Source organism: Girardinichthys multiradiatus, chromosome 22, assembly GCF_021462225.1.
Source record: "Girardinichthys multiradiatus isolate DD_20200921_A chromosome 22, DD_fGirMul_XY1, whole genome shotgun sequence".
NCBI lineage: Eukaryota > Metazoa > Chordata > Actinopteri > Cyprinodontiformes > Goodeidae > Girardinichthys > Girardinichthys multiradiatus.
In genome coordinates, this window is record NC_061814.1 from 9,944,025 (window position 1) to 9,965,239 (window position 21,215).

The 21,215-nt window shown below is 42.1% G+C and overlaps 1 protein-coding gene across 2 annotated transcripts; it reads right to left on the reverse strand.

Moving 5' to 3' along the window:
* Window positions 1-408: 408 nt before the first annotated feature.
* On the reverse strand, window positions 409-7,457 carry LOC124859367 (kelch-like protein 10). Of its 2 annotated transcripts, XM_047352121.1 has the most exons (6): window positions 7,217-7,265; window positions 4,266-4,351; window positions 3,704-4,190; window positions 2,953-3,546; window positions 837-986; window positions 409-750 (listed from the first exon to the last, which is right to left on the reverse strand). In XM_047352121.1, exons 2-6 carry the CDS (start codon window positions 4,307-4,309, stop codon window positions 445-447), a joined length of 1,581 nt encoding a protein of 526 aa, XP_047208077.1. In that variant the 5' UTR covers window positions 4,310-4,351; window positions 7,217-7,265; the 3' UTR covers window positions 409-444. The 2 variants fall into 2 exon arrangements, with proteins under 2 accessions (XP_047208077.1, XP_047208075.1); XM_047352119.1 differs by lacking the exon at window positions 4,266-4,351 and having other exon boundaries at window positions 7,217-7,457.
* Between the last annotated feature and the right edge of the window lie 13,758 nt (window positions 7,458-21,215).

Sequence of the window (21,215 nt, forward strand, 5' to 3'; positions counted from 1 at the left end):
TAAAGGTATTTAAAATATTGAATTAAGGCCCAAAACATTCAATTTTGGGCTTCCCTGACCAGAGCTGCTTCCAAATGTTTTCTGTGACCCCTACAATGATTTACTTCTTACTATTTGTACATAAAGGAACACAAAACTAATAGTTGTTCTGTCAGCAGATTTTACCACCTGGAATATTGTTTTATAACATAATACTATTTTAATATTCTCTACAACTTATTTCCTGCCTTTTCTCATTTTCTTTGATATTCATGATGCTGTTTGTTCACTAATGTTCTCAAACAAACCTCCGAGGCCTTCAAAGTACAGCCGGAATTATACTGAGATTAAATTAGCGATAAATGTAATTTTCTTTTAGTTTTCTTCTCATTTTGCTGGTTAGTAAGAACATAGCCTTGATGTGCAATCAAGCTTTATGAAAATATTTATTGTCTAAGTTGGTGTTTAGGACAGGAAGGCGACAATGTGGGGGATTCGCTCCACTACGCAGCAGTTGATGGCACCGCGGGGAGCCCCCAGGTCCCGGACAACTTGCCATATCTTGGTTTTTTTGTCATAGCGCTCCACTTTAGAGCACAACTGATCATTATCATCTTTGAAGCCTCCCACCACATACAGCTGGTCCTCCAACAACACAATCCCAAAGTTGCTGCGGGGGTGAATCATGGGAGTCAATGTGCGCCAAAATTTGAACAAGGGGTCATAAGCAGCAACCTCGGATACGTGTCTTCTACCATCATAGCCACCAAGCTGGAAGGAAGACAACAGAGAATTTGGACTTAGAAGGATTATAGCCAAGTTTAAACCATGAACAAGTATATTTAACTCTCCTTTACCACGTAGAGCTGATCATTGTAGGCGATGACACCCGCTGCAGTCCGAGCGGTTTCCATGTGTGGGATAAGCGTCCACTGGTTGGTGTCGGGGTTGTAGCACTCGCAAGAAGATAACGGGTCATCCATTAAAAATCCACCGCAAACGTACACCTGAGAATGGATGAGGGAGAAGGGGAATGATTCTTGACGATACCCACGCTAGGAATTTCTTTAATCTAATTATGAACAGTCATGTCAGAAGTACTGATACTTTGGCTGTATTCTATTTACAACAGAGGTAGAAGCACAAAGTTAGGTGTTCCCAAGGCCAGAGGAAACATAGACTACATTTGTATTGACTCATCCTTCCAAATAACTCCAATCACTGCCAGGACCTCAGATGGATAAAATCCATCTGAGTATCGAGATTGCTTCTACAAACAATTGTGAAAGAATAAATCGCTTTTAGGAGCTCGGTGAATTCTAGCTTGGTACCGTGATAGGATTCCCTCTGTGCCATAAGTCCAGTGGTAAAGTTTCCTCACTACTAAACATTCAACAGTCAATTGTTGGTGGCATTATAACAAAGTGGAAGTGATTGGGAATGTTAGTAACTCAGCCAAGAAGTGTGGGCCACAGATTGGTGAATGCTGGGGCAGAGTGTTTGGAGGTCGCAAACTTTCTGCTGAACTGAAAGCTGCAGAACATCAAAGCTTTAAGTGTCCGGATTAGCTCAAGAACAGTGTGTACAGATCTTTATGGAATGGTGTTCCATGGTTGATCAGCTGCATCCTAGCTTTACATCACCAAGTGCAATGAAATTATCAGATTCTGTTGTGTATGCACATCGCCACGAGATTCTTGGGCAGTGAAGACATGTTTTTTGACTAATCATGCTTCTCTGTCTGGAGATTTGATTGACAAGTCTGGGTTTGGCGGTTGCCAGACGAAGTGATCTTACAACTGTGTTTCTGGAAGAATGACAAAAGATTTCCATAAACATACTCCTAAAACATGTTGAAAGCTGTGTCAAAAGAGATTGCTGCTAAGGGTGGGAACACATCACATGAAACCCCTTTTTCAATGCTACAACAACACCCGGTCCTGTACTGTATGGCCAGATGCTTTAGAATCAAAAAATAATTTAACAGAACCTGAGGAAAGCTAGAAGATCTCAAAAAGTTAGACATTAGGTCCTAATCGGACGAAATTCAAGAACAGACGAAAAACAAAATCATTGTGATCTATCAGTTCGAAAAAGGTTACAAATGTATTTCTAAGGCTTTGGCACTCCAGTAGTACAGTAAGAGCCATTATCCACAAATGGAGAAAACGTGGAACTGAGGGAAACCTTCCTTGGAGTGTCCAGCCAAACACAATTACCCAAATACTGCATTTAAGACTCATCCAGGTGATGACAGAACAACCAAAAACAACATCTAAAGCCCTTCAGTTTCCTCAGTAGAGGTCAGTGTTCATCATTCAGCAATAACAAAAATTGAGGCCTCCATAGTAAAGTTCCAAGATTAAAACTACCGCTGATCAAAAAGAACGTGAAGGTCTGTCTTACATTTACCAAAAGTCAAGTCAAGTTTATTTATATAGCGCTTTTCAGCAACAAGGCACCCAAAAGATACCTTAATGAAACCTCTGCAACTGTGAGTTTCAGGTCAGGTCAGTCAGTGCACATTTTAACACTGGGCTACAGCATGGTTGTCACTGCTATGAGTGTTTTTCTCTTAAATTATTCAAACAATATCTGGACAAAATCTGCATTTGTTTTAAGTATTCTGAAAGCTTTCATGCATGGTGAAGCTGTAGCTCAGGTGCCTTTTATATGTAGATTTCCTAAACATCCTTCTGTTGGGGTGGTATTAACGCTCAGAATAGAAAACAAAAAGTTTCCCGTTCCTTATTATAAGAACCTTATTGTGAACTACCTTAGATTGGGAGAATATAAATATTTCCTTCTTGGACTAGATTACTTTAAATTGAAAAGAAATATATATATAAAAGGTTGTTAGTTTTCACAAATATCTAATTAAAGTCTCCCTTTGTCTACTGGGGACAGAAGTAGAATGGTCTCTGGTGTCTAAATCACAAAAGGTCAAGCCTTGATTTTTTTTTTTTCACCTACTTTGCCATAGAGTGTTGCAGAGCCAGCATCGGCCCTGTGCTCATGCATTGGTGCGATCAGTGTCCACTGATTGGTGTCAGGGTTAAATCTTTCTGCAGTTTTGAAGGTATCATACTTGTTGCACCCTCCCATTGCATAAATTTGGTTGTTGAGCACCGCCACGCTGACATAGCATCGGGCTTTGTGCATCGTCCCCACCTCTTTCCAAGTTTGGGTGGCGAGGTTGAACCTTATTACGCTGCTCAAGTAGTGATCAGCATCAGACCCTCCAATACAGTAGATGTTTCCTTTGAGGTAAACACACCCGCTGAACTCTGGGAAAGGTGTCTTATTCTGGTAAACTGTCTTCCAGCAGTCAGTTCGCACATTGTACTGCTCAATTTTGTCAGAAGGATGATTGTCTTCAAAGCCCCCAATGGCCAGCAGCACATGAGAGGGCAGACGGGCGGAGGTCAGCGGTCTCTCTAGGCTGGACCCCTGGAGGATCTTCATTGCATTGATTACCATGTTCACACACTGTATGTTGTTCCTAACCAGGTTCTTCTTGCTTACTGTGTCAACCAAGTAATCAGGTGGCATTAGGAGCAGGCGGACCTGGATGAAAGCAGGAAGAAAGGATTGCAGAGAAGGAGTTTTAATTAGACACTGGCAATTTAATATCTGGAGTTTGTGGAGTCTTATATTTGCTATAGCAGCACCCCAGGGTGTACTTGAAGCACAATAATATTTAAATGTCCCAACATTCACTTACTTTATTTAAAAGTGTCCCCATGGAACCTTCACGTTCCTCAGGAGCAAACTTGACCCAGTGGAGGATGGCCTCAAACACAAACCTCTCTTTTCTCACATTCAGCTCGTTCCTCCCAATAAGATCTTCCAGCTGCTCCACAGAGAGCTGCAGGAAGTCCGCACAGAGTTCCACCACCTCCTCAAAGTGTTGCAAGATGTAGAGGTAGGCCTTTTCCTTGAGGTTGAGAAACTTGTAGTGGGCTGCTAGCTTCCAGGTGTTGATGCAGTTCTTGGAGCATAGTTTCTGCTGCAGGAAGTCACAGCAGGCCTGAATGATGCCCTTGATAGCAAAGCGGTCTGCTTCTGCCAAAAGCTCCACCACATTGTCCTCTGTCACCACAACAGAGGAGGTGTAGGCGTACTCCAGAATGAGCTCCATGACATTTGGTGACACGTTGGGGAAAAAGTGGACTTGCTTCCCAGTTGATTGTACACTGAGGTAGAGCTCTCTGTTGGATCAAGTTTGGAGGTATAAGAAGCACATGTAAAGCCACTACAACATTGGAGTACAGCATTTACCTTACCTGTTTGAATCTTTTTCCCATTTTGTGAAAAATGGAAAGAGCATGGCACGACTGCAAACCTCTTAAGACATTGGCAATCACATAAACTGCCAGGACAGGGCAGAGAAGAAGAGCATTAATCAGAGAACAGCCAAGAGACCCATGGTAACTCACAGCTAAGGTGAGAGAACCTGTTGATGGGACAACTACTACTTGTGCTCTCTGCAAATCAGGCTATATGTAAGAGTTGCAAGAAGGAAGATATTGTTGAGAAAAAGCAAAAAGAAGTACTGTTGTCAGTTTGCCACTAATCACCTAACGAGCACTTATGTGGAAAACGGTGCTCAGGTCAGCTTATTCAAAATGTTAACTTCTTGCCTGATCTAAAAAATACAACACTGCACATCACCTTGAGCACACCATCTCCATGGTGAAACATAGTGGTGGCAGCATCATGTTGTGGGAATGCTTTTCTTCAACAGGAAAAGGAAAGATGGTCAGGCTTTATGGGAAAATGCAAAAAGCTAAAAACAGAGTAATCCTAAAGGAAAACCTGAAAGAACTGTTGCTACTGCTGTCCTAAGGTGCTCTTTTTGTTTAGTAAATATGTAAATATGAGTGTGCACATGCCTCTCCATAATTGGTGCAGATGGACACAGATTCATCCTTGGCTCATCCCAAGCAGCCACACCTTTACATGCAAATCGCCTCAATGTTGTATGCGATTTTTAGGGGTTTGTAGGGGTGGATGGAGTTTTATTTTAGTCTATTTTATTTTCAATTTTTTTTGCACAAGTCCACCCTGAAATTACAACCAGCCTCTTCTTGGTGTTAAATTCTCAAGAAAAACTGTACATTTTACAATGGAACATCTGTGTTTTGTGGCTGATTGAGGTCTGACCAGGAGGATCACCTTAATGCTGTGGAGACTAGTGTGGAGGTCCACCTTCCAGCAGGACAGTGGCCCTAAACATACAGCCAGAACTACAATAAAATGGTTTGGATCAAAGCATATTAATATGTTAGAATTGTATAGCTAAAGTTCTGACATAAATCTAATTGAAATTTGTGACAGCCCACTATCACTCTGTGTGGTGAACTGCAAACAGGAATTCTGATAGCTTTCTTTTAACAATGGCATCCTTCTTTAAACTCGTCCACAAAGTCTGGATGGAGCTGTGGATCTCTCCATCTCCTCCAGAGTTACCATGGTGATCAATGGTGATGCAGACTCACCATTTTAGGTGGACGGCTATGTCTTGATAGATTTACAGTTGGGCTATACTCTTTCCATTTTCAAACGACTGATTGAACAGAGCTCTGTGAGATATTCAAAGCTGTGGATTTTGGTTAATGGTAAATAATAAATGGATTGAACCTTTAAAGTGCTTTTCCAGTCATACCAACCACTTAAAGCTCTTTACTCTGGAGCCACAGTCACCCTGTCACACTTACAAATGCTCACACCTTCACACACTTGAGAATTGGTGCCTTGCCCAGGGGCATATCGACATGTGGCAGGAGGAAACTGGAATCTAATCCACTACTTTCGGACTGCAAGACGACTACTCTCACCACTGAGCCACAATCGCCCTTATGACCCAATACTGCTTTAAACGTCTTCACAACTTCACCCCTGACCTTCTTCTGCTGTGTTCCTTGCTCTTCATAATGCTGTTTGCTGCTTCACTAAAGGTCTTTGACGCCTTCGTTGGACAGATGGATTTATACTAAGATAGAATTACACACAGAAGGACTCTTCACTAATTAGGTTACTTTTACAAATAGTTGCAATGGATTTTATTTAGTAGTACAAGAGTAAATACAAATGCACTGTTTAATGTTTTATTATGAAAAATTTGAAAACCATGTATAATTTTCCTTACATTCCACAATCAGGCCCAACACCACTGTGTTGGTCTATAAAATTCCACTAATGAAAGGGAATTTATACTTTTGCAAGTTACTGTGTGGTATCCTCACCATAAAATATATTTGAATGGATACAGAAACAAAATTTCAGCTAACTTTCCCCCCCCCCTTCAAAAGATGAATAAATAGGTCATGTTTAATTTTACTTAAAGAAAAAACGGAACGAAACCAATCTGAATTTTGCCTCTTTTAGTTTGTTTTTGTGTCACTTTGTTTTTCTGATTGTGCCTTTGCAAAATAAAGAAGCAATAAAGTAGGAACTGTAGTTAGACATTTTCACAAATGTCAGATTGTTAGGATAAAGCATAAATTAAATTTTTAGCTTTCACTCATTCAAAAAATTAATTTGTAACAAATTTTCTTTCTATTTTAAAACCCATAAACATAAATACAGTTAATTAGGCAGAATAGAGTTCATTGAGTTCTGTGGCAAAAATATCAGGTCTGTGCCTTCAATAAAACAAAAGGTATCCATCCACATGTCTCAGCTTCTCTGTCTGTCCTATGCTGGCCTGCAACATTTATGCTGTGTCAAACAGTGACACACCGTCATCAATACTCAGACAGTTTCTGTACCTGTCTTAGGTACCTGTCCTAGGTACCTGTCCTAGGTACCTGTCCTAGGTATGCTTGCAAAAAATAAAAATCATAACAAATGAGAGCTTAGTACCCTAGTACTAGGCAGATCAGTGATTTTAACAGAAAAGCTTTCTATGATTACATGATAAGATGGATCAGAAACAACTTCTTTGAGAAACTCAAGAGGAGCAGATCTGTAACCATCACTACTTAATGCAGTTACAGTAGAACAATTTGAGGGACTAAATGTTTCTGAGGAACTGTGTTCTTTCTATTTCGGGTGTATAAAACAAGGCTTGTGGTAGAGTTATATTTTTACTCTGGCCACTTTTTATTCAAAAGATATCAAAATCACAATTTAGTACCTTTCAGACCTCATAACCATTTTGCAATGAGCTATACTGGGATCACAAAAACTGATAAACAAGAAAATAACTTCAAGATGCCACAAAGTAATTTACCTGAAGTAGGCACTGGGGCCGCAGAGGACAAGCCTGTGAACTTTAAACTCTGCATCCCTGACTCTGATCACAGCATCGCACAGTGTTTCCTCCAGAAACATCTCCTTCAATACATTATTAGTAGCAGTGCTCATTTTCCAAAATTTTTTGAAATAGTTTTAAATGATAAAAATATAGACTTGAAAAAATAGCTAGTTAATCCTGCCAGAGAGGGCTGTTTTCAGCTACCAGCTGTTATCTGTTTTTCTTTAAATAATGACTGTTCTATTTGTTTCTTAACAACGCTTGGGTTGTATCTTTTTAAACTATATTTTATATAGAAACTATTTCAATTGTCAACATAAGTATGTAAAATCAAATGAAGAAAAGATACCATTGTGAAAAAATTAGGATGGCCTCAACAGCGGTGTGGGGTTTTTCTGACATATTTAGATTTTTAATATCTATTTAAACAATACTGAGAAATTGACACAACTAGTATAAATAAACAGTTAAATTGTAAAAAAGATGCTATTTCTGGTAAAGAATAAATTAGAATACCACCACATTATTTCCACTTAGAATGGCTAAAATTACACAGCATAACATTACATCATTACATACCTTCAGGTGCAAATTATCATGAGCATTTTGAAGGAGGTATACCAGTTAAATGTCAGATATTTAGTTCATCTGGTCTTTTATCTGGTCCTGACTAGTAAAGTGTTAGTGAACTCCATGGTAAGATTGAAAGAACTGTTTTTGGCCTTCAGTAGTGTTGGGTATTATTTAGTCAACTCAGAGGTAAGAACGATACAGTCATAGTTACTTGCAGCAAGGGTAGCCCACTTTGCAGTGAAACTACAAAGTTTTGACACCCTATCTCTTTATTTATATACACAATTCAACAGACAGTTCAGACAGGGTGTGTGTGTGTGAGACAGAAAGGAGGCTGGTTCACACAGAGATAACAATGATCTCACACACACAGGGAGGAAGGCATAGTGCAGGTGCCTTGCAACACAAAGTTTTTACATGAGTGATAACAAGTTTTTGCACCCATCCAACAGTCCCTCCTTTTATCACAAGTAAAAACATTTAATATAAAAACGAATTTAAAAAAATACTCTGTATGAGCAGAAACCCACGGACGGTAAACAGATTATATTTTGTGGGAAATACTCATACGGCCCCGCCGCCCTCGGCAACCATTAAAAGTTAAATGTTGATTAATACTTGAAATCATAAAAATAAAAGAATAATACTTGAAATCATAAAAATAAAAGAATAATACTTGAAATCATAAAAATAAAAGAATAATATTTGAAAACATAAAAATAAAATAATTTAAAAATCTACCCTGTTTATGTCATCATTGCACTTTTTCTCATTTCACTTAAGCAACAACTTCTTTCGATTTTCTGCTGTAAGGTCATTTTATGAAATACAATGTATGAGTACACTCAGGCTTTCGATGTGATTTATTTACAACATGTCATCATAATCGTCCCCTTCATTTTCGTGCATTTCCACCTGGTTCAGTGTTGCATATGCCACCGTGACTGAGTTACTATTCTTTGTACCATGCATTTGCAACATGGGATAATACATATTGACAGGAGACACAGAAGGCCCATGCATGCTATTACTGCAACTAAGAGAACCTTAAACAGGTTTATCCATCCCCCTGTGAGCATCCAATCTAACCAAGAAGAGTTAGGATCTGGGTGGTCATGTGTCATGACATTTTGCAGATTCCGTAGGTTGTTTAATGCTCCCGTTATGTTTGCAGAGTGTAAATTATCTGGGATATATGTGCAACAGGTGTTATTCAATAGAACACAAACGCCCCCCGTTGATGCTGTTAGAATATCCAAAGCCATGCGGTTCTGAATTATCATGGCTCGCATAGCGCTCATTTCTGTGTTTTGACCCTCTTCTACTATTATGGAGTTATTTAGTAACAATCCAAATCGATAACTTAAAGTTTCCACGCGCAGCATTAATTTGCCCACACCTAACCAGGGTAAGAGAGATAATAATGTTTTATCATCTTTAGACCAAAGTTTAAATTCATCTGGGACATTTGTTCCCCAAATGGGGTCATGTGGTTTAACATCTATTTCCCTTTTTGATCTCCTATGTGGTATAACTATAGTCTGCTTACTAAGTACCACAGTGTGGTCTGATGTGAAAACTGGGGCACATACACCATACCAACTGGGTGGAAGTAGATTATAAGCGTTATTACCACATAACCATGCCACCCCTTCTATCCAGTATGTGCCGTTTCCGGGATTATTCCTGTAAGTGTAGAAGTAGTTACATTTCGTAGTATTCCCTACAAAATGAGTATGATTCCCTGTAATATTTTGTCTTATGCAGTGTCGATGGTTTCCGGGGTCTGTTACATATGCTTTGAATGGTTCTGATTTCCCTGTAATGTTGAGAGGTTGCCATTGTTTTCTGTCGCAAGTGCAGTTTTCTGGGTCACAACTATAATTTAATCTCTGGTTACTGAAAGATTGGTCTGGCATAAGAAAGAACTTTTTATTTGTATATCCTATCAGGCCCATTGATATGGCGCAACTTGTCTCGGTGAGGTTCATAGCTTTGACATATATGGTGGGGCCTTGGGAATGCACGGGCATTATAGAACACACAAAACAATCAGTTTTATTTTGAGTTTTAGCTGTGTCATACACATAACGGTACCAGTAATTTTGCAGAAATGGGTGTGTGTCATGTCCTTCCGTCAGTGGTCTGAGATGGGTCCCGTCTGATGTCCATCTCTTCTGGTTCGGTATCACCTCCTGTGGATCCTGCTTTAGATAGAGAAAGAGTCCTACTACCAGAATTAAGCTCAGGCTTATCAGTCCTGTCCACATGTTACAGAAAGCCATTTTATAATTGGGCGCAGATCAGCTGTTTTCTTCACCGGTTTGAGACGCTGGGCCATATGGGTCCTCCAACTCCTTTGAACCCGGACTTCCTCTGCTACCCCGTCGGTTGATCTGGCTCCTGTAACGGCAAAACTGGCTTACAGTGGCTTTTATGGATCCAGGAAGGCCTCTCTGCTATTTTCAGAGCTGTGGGCGTTGTCAGGAGTACTTGAAATGGCCCTTTTCACCGAGGAGTGCTCCAATCCTTCCGGTGGAGTGTCTTAATCAGGACCAGGTCTCCAGGCCTCAGGTCATTCTGTGGGATAGGAGCAGAGATTATCGGCAGACCACTGGACATTTGTTCTTCTTTTGTCTGCAACATTTTATTCATCCACTCAGCTAATGAAGTTTCCTGTTGTGCTTTCTCTATTTCATTCATGTCAGAAGGCAGAGAAAACGGTCTGCCATGTACTATTTCTTTGAGAATACAAATTCACATCAGCAACTTGGTGCCACGTGATCTCAGGCTCAGAACACAGTGGGTGGAGTTATACAATGATGTACAGTAGGTGGCAAATGGAGTAAGACCAGTTTGATTTGGAGTTATTCTCATCCATAATTAACCAGGGATAGGCATTCGGGCCATGGCCTCCATGTTTCTTCCATTGTTTTCCTTAATCTTTAACTGAAACCCTAATGCATTAGAACTTAGTTCTATTAATTTATTTACAAAATCAGTTCCATTATCTGACCTTATAATCTGTGGGATACCATATGTGGGGATGAAATGTGTCACTAGGTTCATCTATTGCAACTAGGCAATATTTCTTCCCCCGTGTTTGCAACAACTTATGCATGATCTGCAAAAATGATTTGCATAGTCAGAAAAATTTATAGTGTAGCATTAATGCTTTACCAGATGTGACATATTCCCCCCTTGACACGTGGGTCTTCCCAATGTGTCACTGTAGCCGCTGTGTTGTATAAATTTTTTGGGGAGGATTGGTTTATCTTCTATCTGATAGATGTCATCTTTTTTCTGTGCTCCTCTCTTTAGCCAGGCCTTTATTTCTGTCTTGGGTGCTGACTGTTGGGCGTCTTTCAGCACATCTGTGTCTATAAATAGCAGATCTGACATTTTCTCTTTAATAGGTTGAAATGAGTTAGTTCTGTCCCTGATGATGTTTTAAAACTTCTATTTTGCCAAATCTTAACATGGTGATGTACTGATCCGAAAACGTATTGGCTGTCTGTGTATATAGTAAGTATTTGTCCCTCATGTAATTCGCATGCTCTTACTACAGCATATAATTCTGCTGTTTGGGCTGAGCATGTATTGGGTAGAGATTTAGCTTCTACTATCCTATCGATGGTTGTTACTGCATAACCAACTCTATTCTTTCCATATTCATCTTTAGATGCTGAGCCATCTACAAACACAACACATGAATCTGGTATAAGGGTTTGAGAAATGTCTTGTCTGGGTTTGGTGTCTTCTTCAACTTTTGCTTTATAAGAATGTGGTTTTCCCTCTTCTGCAGTAGGTATTAGAGTACTTGGATTTAAAGGGCACATCTTTTTAGAGTTATGTTTGGCTGTGATAATAATAGCGATGTCAGTGTGATATGCCTTGCATGTAGCGTCAGGTGCTTCTCTTAATATTCCTGACTTCAACATATCTTGTATTACTGGCTTAGTACCTTCTTCAGCTTCTGGCTTGAAGGGGTATTGGCGGACTAATGGCCTTTTTTCAGATATTAGTTTAACCTTGTATGGTGGGAACCCCTTTATAAGTCCTACATCAGTTGATGATTGGGACCACAGTTCAGGTGGGACAGCAGCTAGGGCAGGATGCATGTTGCTCTCTTTGCTCTCAGCTAAGCCCTGTATTTGTCCCTCTGCCTCATCTAAATGTATCCTTTGATGGACTTTGACTGTCCACGCCAGAGTGAGCTTCCAGATTCCTGTATTAGGATCTACCTTTGACAGTGTCAGTGCTGTTCCTGCAGAGGTTTAAAGCCTCTGTTTTTCCAAATTCTTATTATTCTTTTTTATCATATTTTATAAAGTAAGTCCTTATTACATTTAAAAATGAGATCAATATTTTTGGTAGTTGCTATTATTATAAATAATGCTTGGTTTAGTTCTTATTAAAAATAAAAAATAAAAACTCACTCACTGATGAACACAAAAAATGAAGGGCATATTATATCTTATAATCTTAGTTTATCTTACCCAGTTTTATAGATACAACATACAGTTTCAGTCAGCTTTGTATTTAATTCAAGTAACTAAAGTTTGTTTCAATTAACTCAGTTTTTCTCTATTTCAGTCCAGTCCAGTAATTCGGTTAAGGTTCATTTCATCTTATGTTAAGTTTGATTCTAATTCAATCATTTTGAACCTGACTGGAAAAAGTCTAAACATCTGTTAAAATCTTTTTGTTTTACCATAGAGAACTGACCTAATATTATTATGGTAATGTTGAGGACTCTAATTTTTACATAACATGAAACAGACATTTATTTCACAAAAACAGAAAGTCAAACACAGACATTTGGCCACATGAAAGTTTAAATAACCTGTTTGTAAAAGAATGATGAAAAATTGAAGACGGGTCTATGAACTTTCTTATGGTTATCAGTATTTTCAATACAGGTAGAACCTTTGCCATCTTTATATGATTTTTCGAAAAAGATTCTGGAAACCTTATTAAGATATAAATTTGGCAAAGATCATCAGAACATCAGACCTTTATTAGCGCTTTTAAGGTCCCTCAAAGATGCATTACAATGAAATCAGTCATTCCCATTCACACACATTCACACACTACTTACTTATTTCTCTGTCAGAGTAATTTTTATTTGCAAAAATCTGAGCATAATTTGACTTCTATTATTCTTAAAATGCACATTGTTTCCTCATAACCCCTTTTGTTTCCACAAGGTCTGTTTTGAATGCTTCAATTCTTTTTTTTTATTCACCAAGAATCAATAAGGTGGTCTTAGTGGGTCCACCTTTAAAGGTGTTATCTGTTGGGTGTCATGTTATCATTGTCAGGTCAGTGAGGTTCATAAGTCAGTCAGAACCTTGGTCATTTGGTCTGTGCACATAATGTTTCATAAATCCAGCCTATGATTAGTCAGCAAAACTTCCACCTATAGGAGAAAAATTGATTGTTAATGAATGAGCTGCATTTCCTAGGAACACTGTCTTCCTCCTGGATGAGCATCACCTGTTGAAAAACTTTCATCATTGTTTGTTTCACATATTCACTCAGATCTTTATATTATACCAGTAGGTGAAGTTGTTAGTATCTCATGTAGACTGACATATACTGTTGCATTTGGAGAGGATCTCAGATTAAATAAATTTAGTTAGAGCTTCAATCCAGGTTCATTTTGTGTCTGCAGACTTTAGCCAATTTTTCTTTTCTTTTTTTTTTTTTATACATAAAGAGCAAGATTCAAAACATTTTCAAAAGGCAAATTGTGGCAGAATGTAGACAAAACTGCTTATTGATTGACAAAATAACATTCAAGCACACAATCACCATATTAAAAGGCTCTACTTCTAGAGAATCACTAAACTCCTGAGGTCCGGTTTTGGCCCGCGGACCTTGAGTTTGACACATGCAGGGTAGAGTTACAATTTTTTTCAGACCTTTCAACAGAGACAGGCTTCTGCTGTTTGCAGAAGTTTTATCTTTGTTTTCAGGCAGCTGCATCTCTTTGTCAAGGTCGTTTCACAGAGCTGAAATTTAACTTCTCTCAAAGAGGAAAAATCTAGAATGCACACAATCTGAGCCAAATATGGAATTATTTCCCTGTAAAATGAATCTTTTGCATTTTATCATGATATTGTTGGTAGTATAACACCATAGAATGATTTTTAAAGCACCTGTTTCTCACTAATGCTTGCCTACAAAATCTTTTACTCTCAGATTACTTCTTTAACAACATTCTGTTCTCTCTTCTCTAGTCATTGTTCACTGGGTTGTCCAGTTGGACAGTTTCCATGTTGTCCACATTGTCACCTCCTATTTTAACTTATTTTACCACGTCCTCTAAAACCACCTCTTAGTCTTTATAATTTGGGGCTACCTTGGTATTCTAAACTGGGATGGGTGGCGCTCCGCCCCCCTTTATTTGTTTTCAGTTAAGCTGAAAGTTTTTTCCTGTGCTTTTCTTAAGGCCTCAGTATTATGGCTATGTCAGTTAAAAGCTGCTCTTATTGTTGTTTTTTTAATGAAACTTTTTGTTTTAATCTGTTTATCAACTGTGAGCACTCAGGGACTGAAAAGTCCCCTTTGAAATTATAATCTGGCAAGGTTTTTTATTGTCTCTTGAATCTTCGTTCGTTCGTCGTCTTCCGCTTATCCAGGACCGGGTCGCGGGGGCAGCAGACTCAGCAGAGACGCCCAGATGTCCCTCTCTCCAGACACCTCCCAGCTCCTCCAGGGGGAGCCCAAGGCGTTCCCAGGCCAGCCGAGAGACATAGTCCCTCCAGCGTGTCCTGGGCCGTCCCCTGGGCCTCCTCCCGGTGGGACGTGCCTGGAACACCTCCCGAGGAAGGCGTCCAGGAGGCATCCGGTATAGATGCCCGAGCCACCTCAACTGGCTCCTCTCAATGTGGAGGAGCAGCGGCTCTACTCCGAGCTCCTCCCGGATGGCCGAGCTCCTCACCCTATCTCTAAGGGAGTGCCCGGCCACCCTACGGAGGAAGCTCATTTCAGCCGCTTGTATCCGTGATCTCGTTCTTTCGGTCATGACCCAAAGTTCATGGCCATAGGTGAGGGTAGGAACGTAGACCGACCAGTAAATTGAGAGCTTTGCTTTTCGGCTCAGCTCTCTCTTCACCACAATGGACCGGCACAGCGCCCCCATTACTGTGGCAGCTGCACCGATCCGTCTGTCGATCTCCCGCTCCATTCTTCCCTCACTCGTGAACAAGACCCCGAGATACTTAAACTCCTCCACTTGAGGCAGGAACTCCCCTCCAACCTGAAGAGGACAAGCCACCCTTTTCCGGTCGAGTACCATGGCCTCGGACTTGGAGGAGCTGATCCCCATCCCAGCCGCTTCACACTCGGCTGCGAACCGCCACAGCGCATGCTGTAGGTCTTGGCTAGAGGGGGCCAGCAGGACCACGTCATCCGCAAAAAGAAGAGACGAAATCCACTGGTCCCCAAACCAGACCCCCTCCGGCCCTTGGCTGCGTCTAGAAATCCTGTCCATAAAAGTTATGAACAGGACCGGCGACAAAGGGCAGCCCTGCCGGAGTCCAACATGCACTGGGAACAGGTCCGACTTAGTGCCGGCAATGCGGACCAAACTCCTACTCCGCTCGTACAGGGACTGGATGGCCCCTAATAAAGGGTCCCCGATTCCATACTCCTGGAGCACCCCCCACAGGGCATCACGAGGGACACAGTCGAATGCCTTCTCCAGGTCCACAAAACACATGTGAACCGGTTGGGCAAACTCCCATGAACCCTCGAGCACCCTGTAGAGGGTATAGAGCTGGTTCAGTGTTCCACGGCTGGGACGAAAACCACACTGTTCCTCCTGAAGCCGAGGTTCGACTATCGGTCGGACTCTCCTCTCCAATACCCAGGCGTAGGCCTTACCAGGGAGGCTGAGGAGTGTGATCCCCCTGTAGTTGGAACACACCCTCCGGTCCCCCTTCTTATAAAGGGGGACCACCACCCCAGTCTGCCAGTCCAGAGGCACTGTCCCCGACCGCCACGCAATGTTGAAGAGGCGTGTCAACCATGACAGCCCTACAACATCCAGACACTTGAGGTACTCAGGGCAGATCTCATCCACCCCCGAAGCCTTGCCACCGCGGAGCTTTTTAACCACCTCGGTGACTTCAGCCTGGGTGATGAAAGAATCCAACCCCGAGTCCCCAGCCTCTGTTTCCACCACGGAATGCGTGGTGAACCGTCACCTTAACGTGGTGGAGGGGTTTGAGTGCTCAAATGATCCTAGAGGCTATGTTGTCTGGGGCCCAAATGCCCCTGGTAGGGTCTCCCATGGCAAACAGGTTCTAGATGATGGGTCAGACAAAGAATGGTTCAAGAACCCCTCATGAAGAACACAATATCGAGGCACGTGACGTCGCCCGGTACGGTGGAGCCGGGGTCCCACCCTGGAGCCAGGCCTGGGGTCGGGACTCGTCGGAGAGCGCCTGGTGGCCGGGTTGCTCCTCGCGGGACCCGGCCGGGCCAAGCCCGAACGAGAGACGCGAGGCCATCCCCCAGTGGGCCCACCAGCTGCAGGGGGAACCGTGAGGGACCGGTGCAAAGAGGATTGGGTGGCGGACGAAGGTGGAGACCTCAACGGCCCGATCCCCGGATGCTTAGGCTGGCTCTAGGGACGTGGAATGTCACCTCGCTGGGGGGGAAGGAGCCTGAGCTTGTGCGGGAGGTCGAGAGATATCGACTAGAAATAGTCGGGCTCGCCTCCACGCACAGCGTGGGCTCTGGAACCCATCTCCTTGAGAGGGGTTGGACTCTCTTCTACTCTGGAGTGGCCCACGGGGAGAGGCGGCGGGCTGGTGTGGGTTTGCTTGTTGCCCCCCAGCTCAGCCGTCTCGTGTTGGGGTTTACCCCAGTGGATGAGAGGGTTGTATCCCTGCGCCTTCGGGTTGGGGAGAGGTCTCTGACTATCATTTCAGCCTACGGGCCGAGTGGTAGTGCAGAGTACCCTGCCTTCTTGGCGTCCCTGTCGGGGGTGCTGGATAGTGCCCCTCCCGGGGACTCCATTATTCTGCTGGGGGACTTCAACGCCCACGTGGGGAACGACAGTGACACCTGGAGAGGCGTGATCGGGAGGAATGGCCTCCCCGATCTGAATCCGAGCGGTGTTTTGTTATTGGACTTCTGTGCTAGTCACGGATTGTCCATAACGAACACCATGTTCAAACATAAGGGTGTCCATCAGTGCACTTGGCACCAGGACACCCTAGGCAGGAGGTTGATGATCGACTTTGTTGTCGTATCATCAGACCTTCGGCCGCATGTTTTGGACACTCGGGTGAAGAGAGGGGCTGAGCTGTCCACTGATCATCACCTGGTGGTGAGTTGGATCCGCTGGAGGAGGAGAAAACCGGACAGACTCGGCAGGCCCAAGCGCATAGTGAGGGTCTGCTGGGAACTCCTGGCGAAGCCCTCGGCCAGGGATGTATTCAACTCCCACCTCCGGGAGAACTTCGACCAGATCCCGGGGGATGTTGGAGACATAGAGTCCGAGTGGACCATGTTCTCTGCATCTATTGTCGATGCTGCTGCCCATAGCTGCGGCCGTAAGGTCCGCGGTGCCTGTCGTGGCGGCAATCCCAGAACCCGGTGGTGGACACCGGCAGTAAGGGATGCTGTTAAGCTGAAGAAGGAGTCCTATCGGCTGTGGTTGGCTTGTGGGACTCCTGAGGCGGCTGACGGGTACCGTGAGGCCAAGCGTGCTGCGGCCCGGGCTGTGGCAGAGGCAAAAACTCGGGCCTGGGAAGAGTTCGGTGAGGCCATGGAGAAGGACTACTGGTTGGCCTCAAAGCGGTTCTGGCAAACCGTCCGGCGCCTCAGGAGGGGGAAGCAGTGCTTTGCCAACACTGTTTATAGTGGGGGCGGGAGACTGCTGACCTCGACTGAGGACATTATCGGGCGGTGGAAGGAGTACTTTGAGGATCTCCTCAATCCGTTAATCTTTTGAATGCATAATCTCCAGTTTAAGATCCCCGTGTAGTTTTAGGATTTCAGTGATAATTAAGTTACCTGAAAATCCGTATTTTTATGCCATCGTGTACATATTTCTGTTAAATCAGAGATTTTTCTCTGTTCTTTCCCCATTGTTCTTTGTTATTTTTCTCTTTTTAGTTTTCATTATTTCTAATTTTAGATCCCCTTTTAAGTTTAAGACATCCTTTGTATCTAATTTGCCCAAAAACCCATGTTTTTTATTTTTTATCTATGACAGATCATACCTGCTCCTTTTACGTAGTTCTCCATAAACTTTACCTCCCCTTCTAAGTCAATTAGTTTACTTTGTTTCTTCCCCATTATGTTTTATGTTAGTCTAATTGTAGTATAAATGTCCCAGATAAAAGGTCACTGGCATGAGACTTTAAGGAGAGGACATTAACACGCCCTTCTACTGCGACTAATTCGCAGCGGTGTTAATTTTCTGGAATGAAATCCGACCTGAATCTCCAAAGTCACCAGTACGTAGTTTTAATCTGGGCAAAAGAAAACACAGGACTAGCAGAATCCTGCTATGATTCTATTAAAATGCTTAGTCCTCCATACACACACAACACAGTCACACAGTTAGTTTCAGGTACCTTGTAATTTTTCTAAGTTAACTTGGTGTTATTTTATGAGCTCAATTTACTCCGTTCTTTTTACTTTTATAGCGCTTATTCTATTCCCTCTCAGGAGAATAATCCTCAGTCGTTTTATTTAATCCCCTTCACGGCGGGATTGTACCAAATTTGTCACTATTCCTTTCACGGTGGAATAAAACCATCCCAATGCAGCGTCCTTACCGGCGACGCACTACCAACGACTGTTAAGTACTTTTCCTATGAACTGTATTTTAAAACTGTCTCACCTCGGAGTTGACTTCTTGGTGACTCTCTGGACCCTGTGAGAGTCACCCCGCGCCGAGGAAGGCGATAACCCACTGGCCAGGTGCGAATTCACACACACCGGGACTTTCAGCCACTCCGGCTAATGGAGGCTGTGCAGCGGTGCTTCGCTCGACCTCAGGCTTCCCCCACGGATCCCAGAGTCACTGTTAAAGCAAAGAGAAATAAGGTTATTGAATTAATCCGGCTTCGAAGGACCAATAAATGTTAGGTATTATTTAGTCAACTCAGAGGTAAGAACGATACAGTCAGAGTTACTTGCAGCAAGGGTAGCCCACTTTGCAGTGAAACTACAAAGTTTTGACACCCTATCTCTTTATTTATATACACAATTCAACAGACAGTTCAGACAGGGTGTGTGTGTGTGAGACAGAAAGGAGGCTGGTTCACACAGAGATAACAATGATCTCACACACACAGGGAGGAAGGCATAGTGCAGGTGCCTTGCAACACAAAGTTTTTACATGAGTGATAACAAGTTTTTGCACCCATCCAACAGGTAGGAAGCTTGTATTTGAAAATACAGTGAAGTATGCAGTGAAGTAACGGATTTAAAGAATTTGGAATCAGCCATTCCAATGTAGTGACAACAACCTAAAACCTACAGCTGCCAACATGCCTACATTTGCCCATCAAAACTAATATATCCTGAAAGCAGTACAAATACAAAGCTTAACTTCCAAGGAGGAAACCTTTGCCCTCTGACAGACAAAGCAAATGAAGGCCGTGTACATTTTGCCAAAGATAACGTAGAAAAAGACCAGGGCTTCTGGAATAATGGTCTTTGCACAAATGAGTCTAACACTGAATAATTTGGACACCAGAACAGAGGACATGTTTAGCATAAACCAAATACACCATTGCAGGAAATAAACCTCATACGGTGGAGAGAACAAGTATTTGAAACACTGCAGGTTTTGCAGGTTTTCCCACTTGCAAAGCATGTAAAAATCTTTTATGATAATACTTGGCGGTATTACTTGGCGCTGCAGTGTGTGGTGGCATAATACTTATGTCATACAATTAAATGTTAATTAATCACTTAAAAATCACAAAATGTGATTTTCTGGATTTTTGTTTTAGATTCTGTCACTAACAGTTGAAGAGTACCTATGATAAAAATGTAAGATTTCTCCATGCTTTGCAAGTGGGAAAACCTGCAAAATCAGCAGTGTATTAAATACTTGTTCTCCCTGCTGTAGTAACTGTGAAGCATTGTGATGAAAGTGTCATGGTTTGGGAAGGCTTTTGTGCATCATAGAGTCCACCATGAATTCTCATGTCATGTATCAGGGGGTGCTTGAGGAAAATGTGAGACCACCTGTAAAAAGTAAAGCTGAAGCGGAACTGTGGATGCAAGAAACCCCTTAAACATGATGCTAGGAAGCGAGGAGCAGGCCAAATCTTCCTGAGACTGATGTCAGAGACTGGTAGATGGCTGCAAGAAGTTTCTCACTGAAGTTATTTCAACTAAATGTTCTAAGACTGGTTGTTAGTTGTAGAGTTTCCTAACTTTTACCCCAGTTAGAATTCAGATGTTTGTTAATATCCTTGTTAAAAGAGTAAATCAAGGTTATTGTTATATTAGGTGCTGCCGAGGCAAAAGTCAGAAGTCATTCAGGGACAAGACCGCAAAATAGGGAAAAACAAAATAGTTGCCTTTGTGTTTTTTATTATGCTATAGGAGGTTACAGGTTGCGCAGAAATCTCACATAAATACCAAACAGTTATTTGGGACATCATAGCACTCATTCCACAGAGATGCAGACAGAAGGTCACAGGAATGATTGAAGACAAAAGTAAGAAATTAACTACTAAAGTAGAAACTACTTTATAAAACTAAATGTTTTTGTTTGAATCCAGAATGACACAATAATTATCGAACTTATTACTTATATAAACATTTGCAAGAGCCTGCTATTAAAATACAATTAATTGACTAATGATAAGTAGGTGAGACCTTCACTATAAAAGCAGGGTTTCTGCAGTTTGCTGGCATGGATTACAAGTCACTCTTAAAACAATGCCAAATTGTCAAAAAAGCTGTCTGACTCCAAGGTCAGACTGTGTATTCCTCAGATGCATTTTTAAATCTCAAAAGCTTCATCTATGTGTCTCAGTTAGCATGTCAAATGTTAAAGATTCATGACAGGACAATTAGAAAAATACTTAAAAAGCATGGCTTATTTGGAAGCATTGCCCAAAGAAAACCTCTCTGTTGTAAAAAGAATATCATAGCCTGAGTTAGATATGTAAAGCTACATCTGAAGAAGCACAAGACTTCTGGAAAAATGACTTCTGAATGGATGAGACCAGTGACACATTGTTATGTTCAGAGAATCACACAGCATATCAGCATAAACACCCCTTATCAACTTTTAAGCATGGGAGTGTGGATCATGAACTGGGCTTGTTTTGCTGCCACAGGGCCATCTTGCAGTCATTCTGTCAACCATGAACCCAGCTGTATACCAAAATATTCGCTTCAGATAGCC